The sequence below is a fragment of the Genypterus blacodes genome, unplaced genomic scaffold (assembly GCF_046128005.1).
Source record: "Genypterus blacodes isolate CSIRO-AG114 ecotype Tasmania unplaced genomic scaffold, CSIRO-AGI_Gbla_v1 ptg000072l_1, whole genome shotgun sequence".
Classification (NCBI taxonomy): domain Eukaryota; kingdom Metazoa; phylum Chordata; class Actinopteri; order Ophidiiformes; family Ophidiidae; genus Genypterus; species Genypterus blacodes.
The window spans coordinates 47,089-73,437 of NW_027466882.1; the positions used below are offsets into that span (position 1 = coordinate 47,089).

General features: G+C 41.5%; 2 protein-coding genes across 2 annotated transcripts in view; both read right to left on the reverse strand.

Annotated features, from left to right (window-relative positions):
* Nucleotides 1-115: 115 nt before the first annotated feature.
* Nucleotides 116-15,192, reverse strand: LOC143005702 (ectonucleotide pyrophosphatase/phosphodiesterase family member 3). The gene is made up of 26 exons (XM_076157059.1): nt 14,951-15,192; nt 13,532-13,619; nt 11,361-11,495; nt 10,755-10,880; nt 10,550-10,610; nt 10,071-10,168; nt 9,773-9,852; nt 9,313-9,432; nt 8,695-8,804; nt 8,204-8,269; nt 7,831-7,903; nt 6,824-6,932; nt 6,494-6,616; nt 6,289-6,320; nt 6,050-6,177; nt 5,724-5,793; nt 5,132-5,219; nt 4,603-4,775; nt 4,069-4,114; nt 3,616-3,770; nt 3,142-3,277; nt 2,644-2,721; nt 2,404-2,536; nt 2,131-2,287; nt 1,387-1,575; nt 116-1,187 (listed from the first exon to the last, which is right to left on the reverse strand). Exons 1-25 carry the CDS (start codon nt 14,996-14,998, stop codon nt 1,402-1,404), a joined length of 2,607 nt encoding a protein of 868 aa, XP_076013174.1. The 5' UTR covers nt 14,999-15,192; the 3' UTR covers nt 116-1,187; nt 1,387-1,401.
* A 7,372-nt stretch (nt 15,193-22,564) lies between these two features.
* The window catches only part of LOC143005726 (CMP-N-acetylneuraminate-beta-galactosamide-alpha-2,3-sialyltransferase 2-like), a 50,839-nt gene continuing 47,054 nt past the window's right edge, over nt 22,565-26,349 (reverse strand). Inside the window, exons 4-8 of the mRNA XM_076157084.1 lie at nt 26,205-26,319; nt 25,545-25,730; nt 23,922-23,958; nt 23,723-23,842; nt 22,565-22,732 (exon numbers count right to left, since the gene is read on the reverse strand). Coding sequence (XP_076013199.1) covers nt 22,565-22,732; nt 23,723-23,842; nt 23,922-23,958; nt 25,545-25,730; nt 26,205-26,319 — 626 coding nt within the window. The remainder of the gene's footprint in view (nt 22,733-23,722; nt 23,843-23,921; nt 23,959-25,544; nt 25,731-26,204; nt 26,320-26,349) is intronic.

The following is a 26,349-nucleotide window of genomic DNA, read 5'->3' on the forward strand; positions in this document are numbered from 1 at the left end:
GTCACCTTTTCTTAACATAGCACAGGAAACAAATACCACATCTGTATTTAAACTTACCATGTAGTTAAAACTAAACAGCGCACAGCAGCCACAATCTGCCAGCAGGTCCGTACCAGGAGACCACCCACACAACTTTATTTACATGTATAAAAGGCAATGAATCATCCTGATGCTTAGGTTGACCATTAAAGAGGTAAATAAACAGTTCTTATTACATCATTACATCACCCACTAATGTCACCCTCAAACGCCACACGTCAGGACCTAAAAAGGTGCACGATGATCACAATGTCATACTTGCAACTGCACGCACCATGTTACCTCTGAGGGTTTGCCGCGCTCACACACTGAACCACCCATACAAATTCCACAACCCACCTTGTCATCTTCTTGGAAGATCCCCAAGATGTTCCCAGGTCAGATGAGATACAAAATCCCTCCAGTGTGTTCTGGGTCTGCCCTGAGGTCACCTACCAATTGGAAGTGCATGACTAGTCCTCCTGCATTAACTGCACGAACCTCCTCAGTGGACTCACAGTGGAGTTTATCAACCCTCTCTCTAAAAGTCTAAAAGTCCTGACACCCTGCAGAGAAGACTGATTCTGTCCGTTTTTATCCACAATCTTATTCTTTCAGTCACACATCCGAGCTCAAGGCAGACTGATCTCATCCTTGTCACTGTTTTAAGCTTCCATCTTAGTTTTTGAGCAAATAAAGCCTTTCCTCATATAGTTAGAGCCATTTTCCTCCAAAGTGACCAGGCTCAGTGTGAAACAAAGCAGAAAAAATTAAGCCTGACCCAGAAAAGTGGAAGAAACTGAATCATTATGTCTGTGAAATGCTGCTCCCTGTGGCGGAGCTGATTTATGCAGTTAAATCAAGTAGTTTCTAGGTACTTGCATGGGCGGCAAGTCGGGTGTGAGGTTTCGCATCACACTGCTTGACCCAAATCATCACATGATACACTCAGGAATTCATCACTGCCCTCCAGGAAACAAAAACTGGCGTTAAGCTACAAGCTTCAGTTTAAGCTCAGTATCCTCCGCGATACCAGAAAAACAGTTAATGTGGTTAGAATTTAACTTTATTTATGTGGGAACGTCAATGAAATATTCTTATTTACAGTAATTATAATGTACACCGTTACCATCAGCTGAACCACCAAGCTGAACTGTGAAGACAAACTCCTCCCCATTACATTACATTACATTACGATCATTTGGCAGACGCTTTTATCCAAAGCGACTTACATTACATTTTATTACCACCCTTCGCAGAGTGGGGAGCAATTGAGGGTTCGGTGCCTTGCTCAGGGGCACCTCGGCAGGGACTCGAACCGGCAACCCTCTGGTTCTTAAGCGGAAGCTCTACCCACTCGACTACTGCCTCCCCCTCAGCTGTTCACTGCTTCCTGTGAATAGCGGCTGTGGGCCGGGTCTTCAAGCGAAGAAGCTCGGCGATTGGTCGGTCGCTGCCCTGGTAGAAGTCCAAACCCGTGATCCACTCAACGTCTCGGACTCGGGATTGGTGGAACCACATCAGGTCTTCTACCCACTGAGACTCGGGTTCTGTACTCTGTTGGCAAAACTAAATGTCAATGCGAGTTTATATTTTGACTTTTTCTTTATTGGTTTTTAAATGTTTGTTCAAAAGGCCTCCAACTGATTTCACTAATAAATCCTTGGACTTTTGTTGTTGGATTTTTACACAACTGTGTATAATCCTCCACAGATTATTGTAAAAAATATATTTGACTTCTTTGTCTCTACATGAGTGTGTCACCGCCGCTTGCTCCATGGTGGATGTGGGTCAGTGTGTGTGTGTGTGCGTGCGTCACGGTTTCATTTTGTATACAGGTTGCTCTGAAGGCTCTTTGTCCTTTTCTCTCTTATATCTGATGGGAAACACACACACTCAGACAGCTGTTCAGAGCCAAATTGAATGGATGACGCAGCTGAGCTGCTGTCTTTTGTCTGAGTTTCTGTTCAGGGGGAAAAACACACACTTATTGTGTAGTTTGCTAACCACGTTGGCGGTTGTATAGTTCGAGCGAAAGAGCCCAAAGAATGTCCCAGTAAAGGACACGAGGGGATCAGGAGTGGCTTTGATGTGATCCCGCTGTGTGTTTACCTGGCAGCTCTCTGAGTTGTTTGGCCGATGAGGCAGCAGGAAGGAAACTGTCTGTAGCTCCCCTGAACACAAGCTCACTGGCCGGGACGAATTCCTGCACATGGTCAGCACGGCAAAATAATGCGTGGGGACGGGAATTGTGGTGCCTGGGACAAACCTGGACACGCACACACACGCACACACACACACACACACACACACACACACACTGCTCATGTAACACATGTCCATGGATCCATAAGGGTCCATTCAAAGAGCTACATTCAGACTTACCGCCAGATCTGCTCCAAAGTGTCGTACTGACCATCGTCGTTATAATCGAAGGCGGGACCGCTCACCACATTGATGCCGTTATAAACGGAGGCATATTTCGTTAAGAGGGTGCTGTGGAAGTAATCCCAGATCTCTGAGAGAGGAGAGGAGAAGAGAGGAAATGTAAAGGAGGTGTTGAATTCATAACCCTTCAGCGCTCTAACATTCCATAGACCTTCATTGCTTTTTGCAGTAACTTACTCTTGAACTCCGGGTACACTGGCACCACGTTGCTCATGAGCAAGGCATCAAACTGCTCCTCTGCTGTCACATTCAGACCTGTCACAACAACAACAACATCTTCACCTACTGTCCAATCACATGGTGTCACATGTTCGTGAGGACAGAAGAAGAAGAGCAGAGTGACAAACACGACAAAACTGTTTTTCCAGTTTTTACTCCAACGTGCAGCTGAATAACCACTTTTAGGGAAGTTGAAGTTTTGTTGTTCCTTAGTGTGTGGTTGTTATGACTACATATGCATGATGTCGGGTGACTGGACACACCAAGAGATATGGTAAGTAAATGTTACAGGTCAGTTTCAGGAAACTGTGTGTGTGTGTGTGGGGTGGTGGGCGGGTAGGAGGTGGGAAGTGTATGAGCAGTGTTTGTTTGGTCACTCTCTAATAAGTCACATAAAACCACAAAACACTGTAAATACAGATGTGAAGATGTGTGAGAGTATGTATGTGTGAGTACTGGGTGGGTAGAGGAAGGCGAGTGTCATGTTCCCGGCACTTGCATACGCGTCACAACTGGGATTCTGGGTCATGGCAAGTCTTATGTCAGGCCTCAAACAGTCTGACGTCGCGGGCGGCAACGGGTCCAAATCCACCTGCCATGACGGGAAAAGAGTTGCGTTTCAGTGTCTTCACAACCGCAGTGAACTGTTTGTTGTGTGTTAGGGGAAGGCATGGAAACAAAAACACGCTATATGTGTCCCTCCCTCCCTCCCTCCCTCCCTCCCTCCCTCCCTCCCTCCCTTCCTTCCTTCCTTCCTTCCTCCCTCCCTCTCTCCCTCTATCATCCATCCATCCATCCATTCTAAGCAAAGTAGCCCAGATGTTGCTCTCTTCTTCCTGGGGATCCCAGGCTCAAAGGGACCTATGATCCCTCCGTCATATTCTGGGTCCGGGAAGCGTTTCAGTCATTTAGGGCCAAGCTGCTGCTCACCGGCTTGTCAACGGTGAAGGAGCTCCACAGAGGCATCAGGGCTTTGTTGCTGTAGGCACTGATGAATCCCTGCTGGTGCAGAAGACAGTAACTCTGCTCTGTCTGCAGCATCCGGGGACGACCGAAAATCAAGTGCCTCCTCTCGGTTGCCGACACTGAAGAAGAGGAAATCTACTCAGTCAGTCGCTCTCAATCACCTTCGGTGTGTTCTTCAACCTACAGCGTGCGTATGCATATAGCTCGCTTCTTCAGTAGACAAGAGACTTAGAGACTAGAATACCTTCATTTTCAGCATGTACCGTATGTCATGAATTTATTTGCATAATGTCGGTGTAAAAAAATATTAAAACAACATAAGAAATGGTGAATCTCAGATGTGTGATATACTTAACATGCAGATATATGACATATTGACACATTGACTCTACTCAGGGAGGCGGTGACACTCCTCACCTTCATCTGCCGTGAGGTTCAGGCGACTGTTGATTTCATTACCACTCTGAGGAGAAACAAATTCCAAAGTTCACATTTAAGCATCTCTGATGATCATTATGGGTCAGTTTGAAACCCTCCCAGGGCACAGTAAGCACACAGCCCACAGCAGCACTGTTAGTAGGATGACGTGTAATAAGGTGTGTGATGACATCTGGCATCAGATTGTGAAATTCAAATACAAAATTCTGAAACAATGCTGAGAGATCAGATAACAGCTTTGTGGCTTCATCTGTGTGAAGGTTAACCTGTAACATCTGCACAAAACGCCAGTTTATGAAGTGCAGACTAAAGTGCATTATAGACAAAGCATGTTAGCCTCATGTAACAGTGGATCGTTATCCTTTAATTCTAAGGTCTGATGATTTTGATTGCAGCATCCTGCACCAATCAAACACATAAGGATAAAGTTCATGTCACCATTGTTACACATTGATTATTTGAATTCTTATGATGCTTGTTGAAGTTGGCGCAGGATGTCAGCATGGTACCCACCAGGCTGGGACAGGAGCACCCTAGGGGGTCTGCGGGGTCGAGGCTCAGCAGCGGACACTGGTTGGGTCTGCTCCGCTCGGCGGGGGGGACGGGGCTATAGTAGGGCTGCCTCAGCAAGTGGTTCATACTGCCGTGGGTCCCGTTGTTTTCAGAGGGCAAAATCTGCAGCACATCTGAAAAGGAGTGAAAGTGAAGACTTCAAGCTGCTCTATACCTGCAGCAAAACTTTCTGTGGGACAAATTTGATTTTTGTTGTTTGAGTTTTGTTTTCAGTCTCCTTTTTGCTAAATCAAGACCTCCTGAATCATTTTCACTGTCAATGTCCAAGATTTACTACTTCTTGGCAAGAAAGAGGCATCAGACGTGATTATGAGCTCTGATGAAAAAGAAACATGTGCAGGGCGTAATATAGTATCCTTTTTCCGTCAGGGCTGAAAGGGTTAAATACTCCACGTTCAGTGCAATTATTGTCGGGAAAACAAACAAAATGCAACGTGTATAAAAACAACTGATACATCAACACACTCACCACACATGAGATTGTAGAGCTCGATGTTGGAGAAAGGCTCAATTTCCGTTTTGTGCAGAAACTTTGGTCCATAACTGAGAAACATGGCCTGGAAAAGAGGTGTTGAAACTCAGATAATGGAAGGGGAGTCGGGTGTAAGGCTCAGCGTGCGTAAAGTCTCAACATCCAATTGCTGGACTAAGTATCTTAAACTTGCCTATGTACTTTCAGTGTGTATTAAAACTATATCCACTAGATATCCACAAGCTAAGCTTGTGTGGAGCTGCCGCAATGATATTGAATACATTTAGTAATTAATTAGTAATATATTTATTTGCAATTAGTATCCATTGCGACAGAGTTTTTGGGTAAGTACTAATAATGGGATAACTTATTGTCAGCGGGTGATAATTGAAAATCAACCTTCAATAATTTAATATCTATAATAATGTTTTTTATGATGTGTCAGAATTGAAAAACATATACAAATGCAGTTAGTTCAGAACTACTTGGGAACATTTTCTACAAAGAAACCACGCTAGAGCTGCCTGAGGGCATCATGCCAAAGGGGGTAATGACCACACAACAGAATGGAGTCCTAACATGTACTCACATGCATGCTTTCAACATCATTGTCATAACCATGAGCCCCACCGGAGCAGAAAGTGACAGATCCTGGGTATCTGTGGGGACAGAAATTTGAAAAAGACTTAAAAATAACCCAGGATGTTATTCTCAGTGTTCATAGCAGAGTGTGACCATTGAGGTGAAGGCTTGGGCTGTGAGCGGGGGACCAGTTAGAGGAAGGAAGGGGATTTCTTAGAAAGCCAGAACTGTCAGCAGCTGGCCAGAAGTGAAACTGCTGTCCAACAACCACACAAACATTTAACTGAGGAAAACACCATGGAGGACTGATACATGTTGGGAGTCACTTTATACCTCTCAAACAGCCACTTTGGAGTGACAAGGACGTTGACGTCCTCGATTCGCCGGCTGTTGGCGAAGTGGAGGCGCTTGGGTAGGTTGGCTTTGAGGTACGGTTTGATCTTTTGGTCTGGCCTCTTGCACTGAAATCATTGAGTATTTGTAACAAGCGTTCATTTTTTTGTGTTTACATGGGATCTTGTTCAGTTTCTCACCATTTAAAGACACAATTACGACCTCATAAAACTACTTACAGTCATGTTAGCTACAAGTCCAGCTGAGTCCACTGTGAAAAGACAGAAAAACAACAACCAAATATCTTAGTTTTGTCCCCTTAACTGATGAGCTATAACACAAATGGGGTGTACATGATTTACATACAAATTTCTCAAACAGACCTGTTGTCTCCTCTTTCTAAAATGGAGAACACAACAGACACCCGAGGAATCACAAACTCACAGACAGCTTCTTTGTTTTTGGCTCTGATCCGTCCAACCGGTCCCTCAGTGACCCACAAACCATTGATACTTCCTATTATATCCTGCAGCACTTCCTTCCTGTCACAGCTGGTGTCCTCCATCCCTGGAACATCAACATTACCGTGGGCTTTTAGACTGATTTCACAAAATATGTGTGGACAAATATGCATCAATCTTTTGTCACAGCTGGAACTAAGCTACCCTTTGAGATCGTAATTAAGATGGCACAAAGTTTTTCAAAAGGAACAGAAAACTATTGATTTTGTCAGAAATAATAAGTCTCTGTGGCTGTTTGGGCAAGTTACATTACCGTGATCAGCCACTATGATGATGTTGAGACAGCGGTGAAGGCCGATCTGTTTGAGGCCATTCATCAGCTGACCCATGATCATGTCCACACCCTGCAGGGCTGCGATCAGCTGGAGAACACAAGACAGACAAACAGTAATTAGCTGATGAATATTCGGTAGAAACTGAAGCAAAGCGAGCAAATCATCTGGTAGTTACTCTGTACAACCTGAGGCAGTTCAGTAGGTTCAGGACGCTGATAATTGAAGGTACCGCAACATTCTCTCAGCTACTCTCAGCTAGCCTCATATAGCGTAACAAGAATTTACAGGGAATGACTGAAGTAATGAATCACTGATGCATCACTTCAGTGGCTTGAGGGCAGTTTCTGTTTTGACATTGTGCTACTTTAATTTATCTTTTAACTTCTTACAGCTGTTATCTTTAGTCAGCTTATTTACGTAACCGAAAAACACGCAAACACTGAGACGGCTCATACCTCTGCCAACAAGCCTTTTATTATGACCTGTCTCTTAGTGATGACATTTAGTGACAACTTAGGTGATTATAGTGTAAGAAAAACATCTGAAATGGCACAGAACGGAAAACTCTTTCATGAGGTTTACGCTTAGCGTGAGTGTGTCTGTGTGTTCATGTCTCCGCTCCTTCCAGAGTTCACTTTAACCCTCATAAAGGCTCTGATGCCATTTGAATTCTTTTATTGGCAACCGCAAGCAGCCTGTCTGGCGCCGTGGCCACTCAGAGGACTTCAGACTCGTTATCGTGCCTTATCTGTGGTCTGATGAAGTGATGGAAGATAATTGTGCGGAGATGGAGTTTCCTCTCAGCATCATTTGTGTGCAGCTGTGATCGGGAGGGTGAGGCGAGGTGTGGACAGCAAACTCACGTAACCCTCATTTATTTCTCAACTTGCTGGGTTTTTTTTACATGTTCGACTTATCGCCTGATTCTGCCAGATGTTTCAATGATAAACGCCCTCATTCCTGCAGGATTCCCTCCTTCACTTACCCCTCCGCTCACAGGGCCGAAGCTGTGGCCTGATTTATCAGGTTCCTCCAGGTACAGAGTGAAGAAATCTGGTCTGAATAGAAAGAAATGACAAGAATGCTGCAGGTGACTTTACACTGGATGATATAAAGCAAAATAATTCCTGAAATCATCTAACAATGTGAGAATTATAGCTTTGCAACGTGTTTTGGACATCATTGTGTCATGGATTCTAACTCTGTGAGTCACACTGACTGGCTTCTGCATGGCTACTCATCTGATATGACCCACATTGTGTTGGAGGATTCAAATGTCTGAGTCAGAGCCTTCTGTGCAATGATCGGAACTTATCAATCAACACTTTTTTGGCACACGAGGAAGAGGACAAACGCACCTTTGGTCATCCGGCAGCTGGAGCCACTTCAGCAGGGTAAACACTCTTTCTTCAAACGGAACTTTGCTGTCAGATCAAACACAGCAGGCATGAGCTCTTTGATTTATATAGAGTCCTTGTTTACAGTTTTACTATTTATTGTATTTAACTTTGACTTTGACACTCAAGAAACGATGCATGCATTTAACAACCCTGTTAAAGAGTGATCTGTCAGTCAGAACAACAAGAGGCCAGTACTAGCAGTAATGGGCTTAGTGTCATAAAAGGTGGATAATGATATTCTCTCCCTCAACTTTCTTCCCACACAGTTATAAATGGCCGCACTCTTCAGGGAAGTACTGGTTTAAAGCGTATAATTTGTTTCTTGTTATGTATATTGATCTCTTGGCATTGCAACAAAGCTTCTACGTTGGGATTCTTGATTCTCTATGACGAAACAAGTGCGTCCCAAAACATTTTGTCTCCACAGCTTCACCCCATCACGCTCTTACCCATTGTAAGGTCTGTAGATGTTCGGAAAGCTGCCATTGATCTGGACCTCTGACCCGGGCCAGAAGTAAGTCCCAGACTTCAGCCCCTGGTATTTGGCTGTGTGCCAAACCTACCAAAACAAACAGGGCAAAAAAAAACTTCACTGAAAACACTGTTAGTGATGTGTAAGCGATGTAACATGGCAACAAGTCACTCATTAGTCTCAAGTCTTGAGTGAAAACAGGTGAGTAAAATCACCAATCAAGGCTGACAAATCCAAGTCACCTCACAAGTCCTAAACAAGTTTTTATTTTTGTTTCAGTTAGTTTTAGTTAGTTTGTTTTCGTGCTGTAGGTGCTGTGTGGCTGAGTGGCAGCTGCATTTTATGATCAATCCAATATACATCTATATTTGTAACAGAGGGTAAAACCTTGGGGTCGAGGCAATAAAGGAGCTATGAGTGAAAGACATAATGCAAACAGACTTTGCAGCTGAGTGGTCGTGTGAGGAGATAATGTGTTGGCAGAGCTTGTTTTTTGCTGCTCAGACCTGCTCAAGCCAATCAAATCAATCATCCGGAAAATACTTCAGAAGTGTGTGTGTGTGTGTGTGTGTGAGTGTGTGTGTGTTTGACTCACTGGTTGTCCCAGATACCAGCGAGGATTATCCTTCTCTGGACCAGACAGACTGAAGGTGGCATCAAATACGGGATCATACATAAAGTTATCAATCAGACCATTAGACTCCGGGTAGAGACCCTGAGAGGAGACGAGAGGAGAGGAGAGGAGAGGAGAGGAGAGGGGAGACGGTTGGAGAACATGGGACCTTGGCAAAAATCTCTCACTGTCACTGTCTTCATTAATGTGTGTGCTGCATTCAGGTACTCGTGGTCAGAATTCAAACAAGTTGTTATATTCTGTTGTAATTTTGTCTAAGTCTATTTTGATTATATTATTTATTCCTGGACCCATAATTGTCTTTCTTTAATAAAGCTCCTCTGGGTGATGATGATGATGATAACATATGATGTCAAATTTAATAAGTAAGATCACGTGATGATTCCATTCAGTCATTGTTGTAGAGTTTGTATTTTGTTACCGTGACGATGGTGTAGTGATTAGGAAAAGTCTTGCTTGGAAACGCTGGCTGCATGTAGGGGGTCGAGGTCCCACACGTGCCTGTGATGTTAGAGGAAGACAACACACACACACGTCAGCTGCTTTGTTTCACTGCAGCAGGGACAATGATTGTGTGTGTCAAGAGTCAAGAGTGTTTCAGAAAGTGGCCTCCTGTCTACTAAAGGGTTTTAGGTGACAAATAAAAGCAAAACTACATGGAAAGTAAGAATGACCTCTGAGGTCACACTAAGTGATGACAGCACGAGTTTGAGACTGACTGAGTTTTTCAAGAACAGGAATGAGAGCGTTCCACGTCTGTAGGTACTCAGCTCGCAGCCCATCCAAAGAGATGAGGAGCAGCGGCTGCTGCTTAAAGCTGCAACATAAAACAATAAAATAATAAACCAAAGTAAACAGATCAAATAAAGCAGTTTTGAGAGTCTGCAAAGAAAGACCATATCATCATATTATCACAAACTAAAGCAAATACAAAACTAAAACTTCCACCAAGGAGGTCCAGTCACTTTTCCTCGTCTGTGTCTGCAGCTGTCAATTTAGGCCACACCCATTTGTGTATATCCACATTCATCCATATAGGCCATGCCCATTTGCCCTCTCTTCCTACATGTTTGCCTCGCTTATGAGGAAAGAATATTACTTACTTGCACTTTGAGGCTAAAGTTTAACGTCAATCCAACAAAAACTAGAACTTAAAACATTTTCTTGCATTTCCATATTTGATCACCCTGATTCATACCCAGCTGGGCAAGAAGGCGCTGACAGGTCCTCACACTCATCCTCCATCCATTCTTTCTCTCCTATGCCAGCAAAGAGAGTGAATCAATAGAGTAAATGTGCAGAAAATGTTCCAGCGTAGACCTGCATTTAGATGTTTAGGTTTTATGGCTCATATTCTATTGTTAGATTCTGCTTCTTTTTGTTCTTCTCTCAGTGCTCCTCACCGTGGCAGACATGTTTGTAGTTTGTGCAGCAGTCTCCTGTAGACAGGCAGTCGTCTGAGCAGTGACACTTGCTCTGCGTCAGCCTCGTCTCGCCGCAGCGAAGCGTCGTGCATCCCCACTGCCGGGCTACAGGTTCAAACAACGGAGGAAAGGTCAACCCTGCGTAACATCCGCATGAGCAAACACTGAGCTCAAACTGAAATTAATGTGCTTATCCTTATTGTTTTAGTGTAATAGTTGTGGGGGCAAAAACAGCAGAAAAACCGCAACTCCCATAATTCAGTGTGAAATGCAGCTGTGGCCAAACACATCACCTTGAAGGCTCTTTTCCTGTAGCTATCTATGTAGACGCTGCCACCTACTGGCTTGGAGATGCTTAGAAACATAAGCGTCTTAAGCAAAAAGTCAACATTGTATTGCAATGAATGAAAATGCTATACGTGTGTGAAACAAAAACTCAGGAGAGTGACAACAAAAATGCTAAGAAATATAATCAATAATTATTTCAGATATTACAAGCAAAGTTAAGATTATCCCTCTAACATTTTTCACGCTATAATTTCACAAGCATCATTTTCATGCACTGACAACGTGGACAACGCTCACCAGATGCGACGCACACATCGTGGAAGTCGTAGCAGCACGAATTGCTGGCAGCGCAGTGAGGGTCACACCTGCAACCCGCAGCGCCTGCGTCAGACGCCTCGTAGCAGCGCCTCCTACAGGACGTGTGAGTGACGACTGCAGCAAAGAGACAAAGAATTACATCGGTACACAAGGACAAAATGACTATTCAGAGTATGTTTTTGTTTGCTGATAAAGTATCTTGGTCTACAGTGGAGCTAGACATTTATAGAAGAAATAAGTATTGTGTGTAACTAACAAATTAAAAAATGAACACCCTTTGAACTTTTTGGGCTGGGAGACAAATGGCGACACCAGTTCTGTGTATTTCTTCGCATAAAAGAACACAAACAGCATTCTGACCTTCTGCACCCTCATGTTCATATTTATAAGGTGTTGGTGCTGTTTGTTCCGAGGAAAGCTGGAACTCACCAGTCTTATTTAACCACCTATGTTTTGTACCTTATGTGGAATGTTTGTCATCAATTCCTCAGATTATTTTCTCATGTGGAAAACTTGAGTAAGCTCTCCTTTTTGGTTCTAGCTAAAAATAACGTGGGAAATCCCCAAAGTATTTTTTTGGAGAGAGAATCAGATGATAAGCCATGACTTAATGATTGATCACAATCTAAAACATGTTTCTGTCTACACTTCAGTTTTTTCCTTTAAGCATCACATGGAGTTTCCAGTTTGATTAAGCAATGTCCCAGTTTACATCAAGATATCCCAGCAGAGACGTTTTTGGTCCCTATGATAACCATAGTTACACACACCAATTCATTATTTTTCAGCGACCAGGACTGCATATTATTCTGAAGTAAGTTAGTGATTTTTTTGACAAGTTTCAGCAGAATTTTATAGACTAAAAGACCTGAGAGTGACTTACAAAGTCCACATCCTGTTCACGCTTTTAAAATAGACATGTGATGCAGAAGGCACTTGTAAACCAGTAATAAACAACCCAAGGCCCACTCATATCTTTGTAGGAGTTAAACTTTAGTTTAACATTTTAGTTTGGTTAAACTTAACAGTTTAACATGCGACTGAAAACAACAAATCTCTGCAAAAAGTAGTCAGACTGGAAGTGTGGAGCCTCACTAGTAACTCCTACAGACCGTAATCTAATTACACTAAATTGCTGCAATATGTTTGATTCCACTTTTCCAACATAATGATTGGTGATGTGGTCAGAGGCTCCTGGAGACCTTGACGTGCTTCTACTCGACATGCCGACAAGAACAGGAGCGAGGAGACGAATCCAGGTGGCCTTACTCACACACACAAGGCCATCATTGTGGAATGTGTGTGCGTGACAACCACCACATTCATTTTTATCCCTGTTAACTTAATAAGTTTGACTTGCGGACATGCGGCTTGTTCGTGATGAGTGAAGACGCATGAATGTCTTTGCTTCCCAGATTCAAGCTCAACGCATCCGGATTCCCATCATTATTTTAAGGATCTTTGGGGAAACCACACCTCTAATGAAAGCATGATTTAAAATTCCAAGTACTTTCCAGCACTTGTAGGAACAAATAAACCCTGGTGTATGTATTTATGTATGTATGTATGTATGTATGTATGTATGTATGTATGTATGTATGTATTTATATATGTATGTATGTATGTATGTATGTATTTATATATGTATGTATGTATGTATGTATGTATGTATGTATGTATGTATGTATGTATGTATGTATGTATGTATGTATGTATGTATGTATGTATGTATGTATGTATGTATGTATATGCTGTGTGTATGTATGTGGGTGTTGTCTGTGTACTCTCAGGTACTTCTACTTCCTGTAATACCTTCAAGATTTGTTTTGTTTCCTTCCTTCTGTCCTTATTTCTTCGATTACTTTCCTCCCCCCTCTCATTAATTTCTTCAATTTTTTCTTCCCTATGTTTTTTTTGCTCGTGTCCATTTTCCTATCCTTTTCTTCTTCTCCTCTTCCCCATCTTTCTTCTCCTCTCAACATTTCATTTCCTGTAACCTGAGTAAATACCCAAATATATATATATTTTTTTCGCATGTACTGCTATATTTACGAAAGAGCCACTAGATTTTGTGTGTGTGTGTGTGTGTGTGTGTGTGTGTGTGTGTGTGTGTGTGTGTGTGTGAGAGTTGTGTGTATGTGTGACGGCACCAGTATTTGTGCATTCCTCCGCTGTTAAACCCAGGCCAAGACCAAGACCGAGGACAATGGTCACGATGGATACAGCCAAGACGCCTATCTGTGTAACACACACACACACACACACACAGGGACAGAGAGAGAGAGAGCGAAAGAGGGAGTGGGTGAGTTTTCCATATTCAGTAGAATTTTAGAGATGCATTTTAAATCAAACCAGTTGCACGGGACAGGTTAAGTCAAGATTAAAACTACTTACACATTTTCCTGTGTCAAAATAAGACACAGGTCAAAGGTCAGCGCTAAGACCTCAAGATTTTGTCTCATCTGCAGCCAAAGTGATTTTGACAGTAAACCAAGCTAGCGTCCGTCCATGAAGCTGCAGCTCCTCTAGGCTGTTCACAACAACCTGAAGGCCACATCTCACACACGTCTTCATTGTGATGTCACATCTATATTCTATCAAACCAAAGAGGCTGTGAGTCATTTCATTTGATGCCTGTGTGGGCGTGAAGTGATATAGCTGATAAAACTCTAACTGCTTTGATCACTTGCTGCCCTTTGGATTTTGATCAATACCGGAATAATAATCGGAGTTTTGATTCCTGGCAATGTGTGTGTGTGTTGACAAGTTCATTCAGGGTGTCAGACAGTGAAAGTGTATGTATTCCATGTGCAAAAACATTCAGTCCTGTGTGCTTATACCAGATGTTAACACTCCATAGGTGGAAAAGTCCTTTTCTCCAGATAATGAGACAATAAAACAAGTCAGACTTTCTTTCTGCAATACTTTAGTTCCTCTTCCACTCTCACATGCTGCAGCTCTACAACTGCCATTATTTCTTCATTAGATTATATATCATTATATTATCTTTTTTCATTTTTAATTGAAGTTAATTATTCAAATATTCTCTGGATTTTCCCCCTCAATTGTTGGTCCATGTTCTCACGTCAGGATATTAATATTCAGTGAAACACTGGAAGAAATCCCTAATTATAGTAAATAAATGATGTATCTATGATATTAGGGACAGAAATATCAACCCACAGAAATGCTGGAAGTCAAAGAATCAGGGTTGATCGAAAAATTCTGAGCCTTTGTCGACACACTACATCCCAGATTCACAGGCATGGCTCTCTAGAACTAAATCAATGCACAAAGAAAACTCCACAGCAGCTGAGATGACATCATCTTTATCTGAGGCCAGGAGGCAACCACATTAGGCCAGCAAACTTCAAACCAGCAATCAGCAAACACACTTTGAAATCACCACACAGAATATCACAGCTCTTGCTCACGTCTGTCTGTGTTGAGGTCAGAACTTAAAAATTGACCCTCACACTGGGCACACTGTGTGCATAAATTCCTGCCTCCCTGTATTTCCGCTCTTTGGTTTTGATTACAGTAAGTGCAATGCCAAAGTTGATACTCACCACAATCTTTTTCTTCCTCTGGCCTTCTTTAAAACTCATGCCGACCATAGTGAACTGGTGAACATCACACGCAGAGCGAGAGAGACAGAGAGAGACAGAGAGAGGACCACAAATAGACAGAGTGCAATGCACAAGTCTTGAAGAAGGCTGAGGGGAGCGGTGACCTCTGGACCAGCGTGAGCAATAGAGTAGTAACTGATTAGCAGGAGCAGATAACCTCACGTTTCACTATTTTCATGAAACGTCAGCGATTCTGATGCCCTCTTTCCACAGAAACTGCTGTGATAAATCAGGTGAAAAGTGAACGTGGCACATGTAATGATTAGCCAGGCACCCCCAGCTCACACATACATGTAGTCACCCGCCGCTAGGATTACTAATGCAGCAATCAATAACTGCTGATAAGTCGGGAACAGTTTATTAATTTATGTGACCGATACTGCAGTCATTCTGTCTGACGATGGATAACTGATGATTTGATGATGAACTTGGTCACGTCTGGTACGGCCATTAAACGCTTATCTGCTCTTCAGGACGCGTTAGGACTGAGATCTCCCGATACCACCTGACCTTCCATGATATTCAGGTTACTTGGGACATAACTGGTGGTTGGGTTGACTCAACCCGCCCAAAAGTTGTCACTGGGTTTCCCATCAACTAGGTAAAAACAATAAAAATGTCATGGGATCGTTTGTCGTTGATTTTTAAAGTGCCACCATCCGGCCGAAAGCAGAGTGGTGAGGAAGCCAAAGGATTCTCATCTGGATGGCCTCGGTTTGTGGAGGTTTTGTTCTTTTACGCTTTCTCACGGTCTCGTTCTAAAACCTGGAGGCGCGTCTGGTTTCCTTGCTCAACTCGACATTACATCCTAGGAGGCCAGAGAGCCTCCAGGTAATGTTTTGATTCAGGCTTTTTAGCTTTGTGTTTCCTGTTTTCAGCTGACCACAAATTACACATTGAAAACATCTCCTGAAAGAGTCTGAGTCAAGTACAGGCTGAAGCGTCGCCCCCGCCGATCTGCGGCTCGTTCTCTCATGACAGGGCAACATCCTCTTTCCCAAGAACATCTGATCCCTCTGTTTGAGGTAAATCCATTGATAAATTGCAGGTTTGCAAGATGTTGGACCAACGTTACCACTAATAATCAATGTCATCACAAAGGAGCAGCTTCTACTGAAGGAAATCAAAGCCGCAATAGATTTCACATAATTTCACCAGCTGCAATGCATTTATCTCCGCATTTAGCCTGGAATGTAGTTATGACAACGGAAAAACAAAGAGATGAATATCCTTTTGGGCAGATATTATCAGTCACGGTATTCCTCTGACGCAGGCAGCAGTACTGTGGCAAATTCAGCTTTTAGTTGATCTGCAACACTTGGGAGCAAAGCGTACAGCTGAAAACAAATGAGGAACAAATGGGAAACAACAAGGAGAGCAACAAGAGTTTCAAAGCAGAACCGTATAGCCTCATGAGCTCAAAACCTTCTCATCATATTAGTTGTGGATTGTTAACACGTTGTCCCTCTTCATGGATGATTCTGGAGTAGCAGGGAGAGCTTTGGATTGATGACGATCACGTAAATGTCAAAGGCTGTAGGCCACATAGTGCTGCAGTAAAGGCTACAGTATGTGTGCTCAGGAAGTGTTCGATGTGCTAGCTTTAGTCTTACCTGTTGAGGTGTGGACAGGAGAGGACATGTGCTGTGCAGGAGACGCTGCAGGAGATGCTACAGAGGAAACACCCTCGTTTCATCCACCATCCATGCCAACGTCTCAAACTGAAACAAGTCTAATTCACGCTGGATAAACTCTGGTGAGGCCCGTTTGTCCTGCTGCAGTGAGTCAGCATGTATACAACCACATTAACGTTTCAATTATACCATAAATATATATTATTCAAATAAATCCTGTGTTTCGCATCAATGTTAGGGACCTGTCCTGGGTCCTTGGTAATGCGACGTCCATGTACAGTAAACATACATCGTACATATGACACAAACATTACATTACATTACATTACGATCATTTGGCAGACGCTTTTATCCAAAGCGACTTACATTACATTACCACCCTTCGCAGAGGGGGGAGCAATTGTGGGTTCGCTGAGTCATTTCCACTGGGTTCCTTGACGTATTTAATGATTGATTGTTTTCATAAAGGCTCCATTTTATGATCGCCCATGCAATTCCCTGTTATGCTAACAGGAACATCTGGAGTTCATCTGACAAGGCTAATCAGATGAATTTACAGCACATTGTAAAGTCTCGTTTCTGTGGAAGAGGAATAATACTGATTGATGATTGTTGATTGTGTTTTTAATTCATCTCTTTGTGTGTGTGTGTGTGTGTGTGTGTGTGTGTGTGTGCGCGTGTGCGTGTGTGTGTGTGTGTGCGTTTGTGTGTGTTTGTGTGTGTGTGTGTGTGTGTGTGTGTGTGTGTGTGTGTGTGTGTGTGTGTGTAAGATAAAGATGATACAGTCAGCCTTCGAAATACTCAGTCCTTGGTGGAGGTTTGCACTCATTATGCATTGATGCATCTTTTGTCTTTTCTAAGGAAAGGAGGTCATTCAAAGCTTTACCACTTGTTATTAAAAGACTACAGGAACAAGTATTGCAGCTTCCAATTACCCAATTTGTACTATGTAGATATGTTAACTCATCGTTAACATGTAAGAGAGATAGAGATCACATGTTAATGAAAGGTGTAAATGCTCCAGAACACTGACCGAAATGCTATTCGATCTTCCAGACCATAGACATTTGTGGTCTGGCTCGAATTGTGATTGGCTCAGGGTCGGAATGGACAGAGGAGACACATTCATAACAAGCCAAGCATGAGCTGAAAATAGCAGTTATTTAATTCTAGTGTCGCAACTTGTTGTAATACGGAATAGTGTCGACAGTGACATTGTGAGGAGGCTTGTTGTTGTAGTTGTTGTTGTATCAAGTACATAGGTGAGTGTACTAATTAAGCATGTCCACCAACTGATATCCAATCTCAGGCACCATCCATATAATGATAGCACATGTTGATGCAAAGGGAAAATGTGCAACCCCTGCCATCTGGTGTCTTATCTTTTTCCAAATAATGAATGCAGATTACTACACCAGCTCACCTTAGTGATCCAGTATCAGGCTGAGAGAGAGAGAGAGAGAGAGAGAGAGAGAGAGAGAGAGAGAGAGAGAGAGAGAGAGAGACTCTCTGGCTACTGTCGTGCCATATACACAAAAGTTGGGTGATAATTAGCTGTCTTTTTTATTTATTAGCACAAGTGCAAGTCAATTATTGTGTAAAATAATACTAATAATTTTCTAAACATGGGGTTTTTACAGTTATGAAAATCCTGAGTGAAATTTAATTGACAAATGAAAACCTTGTGCACAGGAAATTACCCATTAAAAATAAATATAATTACAAAATAATTACAAACAATATTTTAATGAAGTCATGTCAACGAGTAGGTCTATAGGTTTTTAAACAGCATTTTAGCACAGTTTTTTTCATTGTGACATACATTTGCGCTTCGTGCCAAAAGATCCACAAAGGATGCAATCATTGCTGCCCTCGACTCTGCCCTCACATACTTTGACAATAGCAACACTTTCAGCTCAGCTCCAGCCCTATTATCCCCATGAAACCTGTCGGCATGCTCAGCGTGCTGGGGCTGAGCACAGTCCTCTCTAACTGGATATTAGACCCCAGACAGTTGCTGCACAAATTGCTGTGTACATCTCCTCTACACTAACACTGAACACTGACGCCCTGAAGGATTGTGTGCTCAGCCCCCTTCTGTTCACTCTGTATAACCTTGACTGCAGCCCTCAGCATTCAGGGAACTCAATTGCAATACTGCTTGTATCATGATAAATAAAGTTTGAAATAAAGTATTTCTCACTATTTAGGAACGTCACTTCATCTTCTTATGTAACTTATAACCTGAACGTTGCTGCTTTATTTACATAGATTTGTCACTAGGCTGTGCTAGTGAACCAGAATTCTATTGTGCCTGAGCTTGTGGTTGAGTTTGTAAAATCGAACAGTGCTACAATATCTGGCAGACTGGGAAGGATTTGGCCCCGAGAGACATTCCTGTGTTGCTTCCATGGACATCTTGGATCAAGACTTGATCTACGACTTCAAGCAGGGACACACCACAAAGCCTGCTGAGACATTTAGGGGCAGTCCCTGAGCTGCAGGACATGCTCACCACCACCACTCAGTCCCTCGGTAGGGTCCTGGAATATGCCTGTGTCGCCTATTTTTGAATTATAATAGAATGTGGGAAAATAGACCAGCTTCATTGATCATTTATAAACTACACAACCACACAAAACCATGTTCAACTCATTCATAAACACCTATTTGTACGGAGCCTCATGCAATTACTGAGAAAGATACACACACTCACAGCAGCTGCACTCTCTATTCACCTACTAACATGAATAAGGTCTACCTACAGGATTGCTACAGTACCAACTCTACCGAAAACAAAATCACACCAGCTCTCGAAATACCCACAATTTGAATTTCAACCATTGCGACCCTGCTGTGCTCACTTTCATGATAATGAAATGCTTAGAGGAACGTGCTAAACACTACGGTGACCTGGAAAATCACAAGTTTGCATGGAAGGCTCTGTAATCACACTTGTTTCCTTCAGTCTTCTCACGAAGTTGCTGAGCCTCTTTCGTGAGTACTGTGAAGTTGTTGTTCCAGTTAAGGTCATCCGTGATGCAGGAAGTGCTAGACATTATCAGAAACACTCACAATCCAAGTCTCCTAGGCAATGTTGATGCACAATCGCATGCAGAGCCTGCCAGTCTATTCCATATCACTGATTTTGTGCTTCTGTGCTCCGCTTGTGAAACTGCTATGGTTTTATTCACTTCAGTATTATTCTTACCTTGTGTCGAGGTCCCTTATTAATTAAATGAAGTGATTTTATTTTTCACAGGTAACAACTCTAAGTGCATGCCATTCATTCCTTAGTTTCTTGTCTATTTCTGTCATTGCATTTTTATCAAAAGTTTCAATTATTAATTTTTGTGAAAACTATGTGGACCTTTAAGAAAAAAACGCTGAATGGCTAAATTCAGAAGTGTAAGATCTCCTGCTGATCAAGTAGGTAGATGTACAGCTTAAAGACTCCAAAGTAGCTTCACATACTTCAGTCTAACCTATATTATGACTTGCTAGTTATTTTATAAGCTTTATTTAGAGAGCCTTGTAGACCACATTAAAATAAACAACATACAGCCTAGGTGAGAAACAAGAGCATCTCTTCAACAAACAAGTTTACGATGCTGCTCTAAGACTCCTATTATCAACACATTGATTTAAACTTAAGATTCTATAAATTAGCCATATACATAGTAACACATGAACAACAACAGACAAAGAACTGACTGGCACTGTGACTGGGATCTGGGAACACACAGGAGGAATGCATAGCGTTGTTATTACAGCATGCTGAATTTCTTGTATTTCGTCTTCACACTATATGTATGTACAGCAGATTCATGCCATGATGAGGATTTCACAGGTGAAACAAAGAGGAGTTACATTTTCCAACATCCCTACTGCAGATTGCTACAATATTGATCTTTTTGGGTTAAATGGAAGAGATTAATAACTGTCTACAGTGATACATCCACAGTAGTAATTGAACAATGTTATGTATAATCTTGGTCCGCCCCTAACAACGGAGGCTATGTTATTAATATAACCCATGCCTGAACAGACTTTAAAAAAGAAGCAGAAATGTGTTTATAGGTCACTAACAGAAAATCCCACAAACATATGGGACATTGTGTTATGGCAACACACAATGTCCCATCTTTTTGCCTCATAGACGTGAGTTGTTGTGTTTAGGTTACAGTGACCATGACCTGCTAGAATTATAAATGAAGTCAGTCGATTTTGCATATAGTACCACCATATAACATTTAAATCTCCATCCAAAACTACAACTGACTAACAAAACAGAACTTTTCCAAACTCTATATGGGATTTAGGGGCTGTAAGGGCGCTAAGTTATGGCATCATAAGGGTTTGATTGTGTTTGTGCTCCAAATCGAAAAAAATAAAGCCAGTTGTTTCAAACTTTTAGTCCTAACCTCTAACAGAAAAGCTCCTCTTGTGATGTCATAGAGATCGCTTTCATAGTGACCTTTCGACTTTGTGCAGCACCCACTACAGTACACTTGTGCCGTTGTTTTCATACACACTCTCTAAGTCCAATAGGAGATAGTTCCCATGACTCAAACAACCTGCATCCTCATATGTGGACATCACTATTTCCTTCCTTACACCTTACACATCATTGTGCTTAACTTAAACCTGTTGTCCTAATGTTTGGACATTTTGTGTTGGCCACCAAGTAGTATAAATACCACTCAGTAGAAAACATAGCAGACAGGAAGAAATGTGTAATATGTTTATTAACAAATTCCCACTAATCCCAAATATCAAGGATAAATAAAGAATACAAAGAAAATGTCTGGGTCTCTAGAGGTTAAAATTTGCAGACCATAACTGACTATTGTCTAACAGCACCAATTCACAGGATATGTATCATCAATATGATTATTGTTGTGGTTAGAGAGTAGCACAGTCGGCAGTCAAAAAAAGAAATAACATCACACTAAGGATGATCATTTGAACTCATACATCCACCAAGCGCAAACTAGCTACTTGGGAAACTGGGTTTGCTTAGGGTTTGAAGTACTGAAGTGCTAAATACTGAGCCAGCATGCACTGAAGTGAAAAAATGCAGAAATGATTCACAACAATAGAACATAATTGGTTCATTTTTCTGGATGATCAACCTTCAAACCACTAAAGTGTAGGTTAGGCAGGTCACAGCATTCATTCATTCCTTCTCCATAGCCGCTTATCCTTGCGGGTAGACTGGAGCCTATACCCTAGGTCTGCCAGCCTAGCACAGGGCAAATGCACACAGACAGACAAACAACTCAGTCTTGTTCCCATTTACACCTAAGGGCAAGTTAAAATGTATGATTCACCTAAGCTGCATGTCTTTGGGATGGGAGGAAAGGTCACAGCAAAGCAAGGCAAATTTATTTGTATACCAAATTTCATACACAACAGAGAAACTGAAAGCGCTTTACATGAATCAAACAAATACCAGTTGGTTTTAGTGATGTATATTGTAATTTGTCCTTCATTACTATGTACTTGTGTAATCCTGTAGTGTTCACTGCCAGCAGGTCTTGAATCTGAAGTTGCAAAGCATGAAATTAAATAGCTTGTATATTTCAGTTCTTAAAGTTTTGCTCCTTGAGTTTAACTGCATGTGTGACGAGTGCTCAGGGACCGTGGAGATAGTACATAAGAATATAATAATTGAACATTACTAAAAATGCTTGGCTGTTGTAAATGTAACAGTTACATTCCAGATAAAGCAACTTACCTTAAACTACAACATAACAATGGTTTACTCTTTTTTGTTCTTCAACACCTTTCAAAGTAAAGCTTTTTATATTAAGCACCATGTCCTGGACTATCTGTATGACCTCATTCCACTAAATAGTAATAAATAAAAACACAAGTAGTCAGTGTTTATGTGAAAACGTCAAATCATTTCCTCAAATCATTTGCCTTTATGGAACTTGACTATTTGTCGCTCAGATAGTTGCTGGATGAGTTTGTACTCATGTGCTCTAGGATGTTGTGAGGTTGTGAAGTATTTGATTGCAAGTTTATTCCAGTAGTGGTTCCAGTGTCCACCGCTGTCTGCTCCAAAACCAAAAACACTGACCTGTAAAACAAATACAAATATAAGGTACAATAAATGAATTTAACCAGAGTTTGGATTTAGCTTCCAGGGCAACAGACCATGTTCACTCACGCAAAATATATATTGCAAATTGTTGTCTAAATCACTGTAATACAATAGTTCAGTCGCTATGATGTTTGTCTGTGGTAGAGTTTGTCTTATGTGAGAAGCTTATTAAATATTCGCTATTTAAAACTATTAAACCCACTCACATACCAGCTACGAATTTTGACTTTCCCTTTCAGTCGCAGTGAAACCAGTTCAAATACATTTTCCACTGTGTTTTTCCTGTGATAGTCTTTTTGCAGATTTTTCTTTTTCTTTTTCATTTTCTTTTTTTTGCAATTTGTTTGTGACATTGCGCATACAGTTGTAAGATATTTTGGAGATCGTTTTTATATAAAAAGGGGAAAGAGGAGAGAGAGAGATAGAGAGAAAGAAGGAAGGTTGTATTATCACTACTATTGTTGTTGTTAACTTTATACGTAGACCCTGAGGTAGAGTACAAGTAGATTGGAAGTTCAATGATGTCATAGGGTAAATTCAGTTTTTACAGGATGATGTTAAACAACAATGTAGGCTAGTACAAATTGCATCGTAGGTTGTGATAAGAGAGAAAGAGAGGAGAGAAACAGTAAAAAAAAAAGGACATCCCACCCTGAAACCGCACCCAACCTGGCAGTCACATAACCAACAGATTTTTCATTCCCACACATGATTTTTCATAAACGGAATTCTCAGGGTAATTGAGGATGTTTTGCAGTGTGTACTCCATACCACTAGATTGCAGTGTGTGCATCTTATTGTTATTCTGCCAACCAGGTACAACAATACAAAATAGGAAGAGAAATTTTGGGGGGAAGCAAACACAGAAAGACCACGGCTGAAAATGCAAGAAAAGGTAAAGGTAGAAGTAAAAAAATGTAAAAAGAAAAAGAAAATCTGAATATCATCAAGTAATAACAAACTTGCCTTGTCACACATGTGCAAGGTCATGACCAAAGTCAGGAAGCCGGTGGAAGGATACTCGCCATCTTTTTCCAGCCATTTCTCATGAACATATCTTATGAAAGCTGGATGGAGGACCCTCACCTGTTACAGATAAGAATGAACTATTAAACTGATATGAACCATAATTTTTTACTGCAATTAAAAGTACAATCACACTCACCAAATCCTTGTTAGCTTTTGCATATGTCTTCCATTTCCTGTTAGTGATGAGGATGAAATTGAATATTATGATCAAATAATAAACAACATTGTCTCACTAAAATCGATTGAATTGATGGATTATATCTTTGCAGAATGGAAGACTGGCTCCTATTGGTTTGGAAGACATGAGAGAAATTCCCAAATGGAGTTTACCGCAGAGTGCCACCTTGGCTCTCCATGAAACAACAGTCTGTATATAGACTACAACACTGGTTCTGCCTTAACAACACAGCTTCTCTGTGTATAATGCAATGCATTAAGCCTTTGGTGATTGATTAATGTCCATTATCCTCAGTGGAATACAGCCAATATATGAATACACCCACATGTTGATCACATACTTAGCACATTGCTAAATTCATGACTTATTTAGCACTTCACATTTAGCATCAACTGTTGGCTTTTGCTAATTTTGTGTGGTGGGCAACTCCAAACTGTACCTGCACAAACAAAATGAAAATCCCTGCAACTGGTACAACATCACCTTTGAATGAGCAGGTGCAGTAAGTTTCATATGTCTCTCACATGATTATTAGTTTCACAGTAAAGGAATGAAGTGAGCCAATCAAGTCTGTTGTAGCTCATTGAACCTGGTCAAAGGTGCAACTGCAAAGCGGAGACACATCTAAACCCACATTTGTACACAACCGTTTCATGACAGTTGTGTTATAAATGTGGCAGCAATATCAGAAGTGAAGTTAAAAGTATGACTCATAGCTCGTCTCTCATTTAACAGCAGCCTGAAGTGTGACGACCCCCATAGAACAGCTGTGCTTGTGTTGTTGGCTTTGCCTGTTTGTCATCCTGTGCTGTTCATTGCAGGAACTGTAATCATGGGCTATACCTGGATCACGTATGTCCTTGTGGATTTAAGACCAGGCCAGTGACAGTATCATACATAGTGTGTCAGCTTTGTTCACAAAAGCTTACTTATTTACATTTGCTATTCCTATTTACTTACATTTGCTTTTAGAACACTCTCCAGCACACCCTCACACATCTACTCAAATCACATCGGAGCCTATTTATTCAGTCGGCATGCAATAATGGAAATACATTTGCATTATTGCTTTGTATACTCGTGTGTCTCTTGTTGGTGTTACATTCCACAAGCTGAGCTGTAACAGAAGTTTAGTTTGATCCAAACTGAATTAAATTAATCAGTACTACATCAATATGTCAAGTGGTTTCGCCCACCAGATCCGCTGGTTAGATGATTAGATAACAATCACACTTTCCTATGCTCTCGTACATATGAGAGTGGCAGGTTACAGCCTGTAATCCAGACACTTGTTCCATCTGACCCAGCACGACCAATACTTAGACAGCCCATTCTGCGAGATGATGGGATCAGCATCTTTCTATTCATGCCATGCCCTGCCACTGCAGACTACTCAGTGGAACTGAACCGTGCAGGGGCTCTCTGCACCTGTTCTCATTGCGGTGTACACTGTTTTCCCTTTTCAGCAAATTCCAGTCTAATTGGCCAATACCTGGTCACTAAAAGTGCTGATTGCTCTTGCCCCTTGTCGCTCCGCTTCTGTGAATGTAGCTTAATAATGTGAAGTTCCTTCAGACTCACTTCTGTGATGTGGTAACTCGTGGGCTGAAGATGTCGAAGAGCCAATGCAAATCCATTACTTTGAAAGCAAACAGCACAAGATGAGTGCCGTCTTCCAAATCCACAGCACTTTCTGGATACATGACATGATGAGTAGTTCTCTTCCCGACATCTCCTTCATAGCCTTTGGTACGACCTTCATTCATTCTGAAAGGTACAAGGAAACATGTTCCACTTCCCATAGAATTATGCAATGTCAGTTCACATAAGTTGAAACTCTTGAAAAAATTGCTGTAAAATAGTGTTGCCTGAGAATTTGTGTTTTGCTTTACTAGGTTCTAAATTTATTCAAGTTTTGTCATGTCAGATAATTATTGAGATGTCATTTTTGATAGATTTATTGAGTCTTTAAGTCTTTGAGTCGTTTCTGTCTGACAGGAAGATTGTTACCGACAGTTTAGTCTACAAATATGAAACAACATTGACCATGAAACCCCATGAAATATATCTGTGTTTCTTATAAATTGAGAATTTATTTGCAGTGATTGAATCATTGATGCAAAATTCACGTTTAGTTGAAATCATCCAATACTATAGATATAGAGCAAAAAAATTTTTCCATACGTAGTTTAACTGAACTGCACCATCCTAGAAGACCTTTCAGAGAGTCTGTCATCTTACCTTATAATGATGTCATGAGAGTCAATGAGAGGTCCATAACATGATCCGTTAAGATTACCAGAATTTCCCACCACAGCACAAGACCTGCAGTGATCAGGACTGGCTTCAACAAGATCTGGAAGGTGAGGAAACATCTGGAATAGAT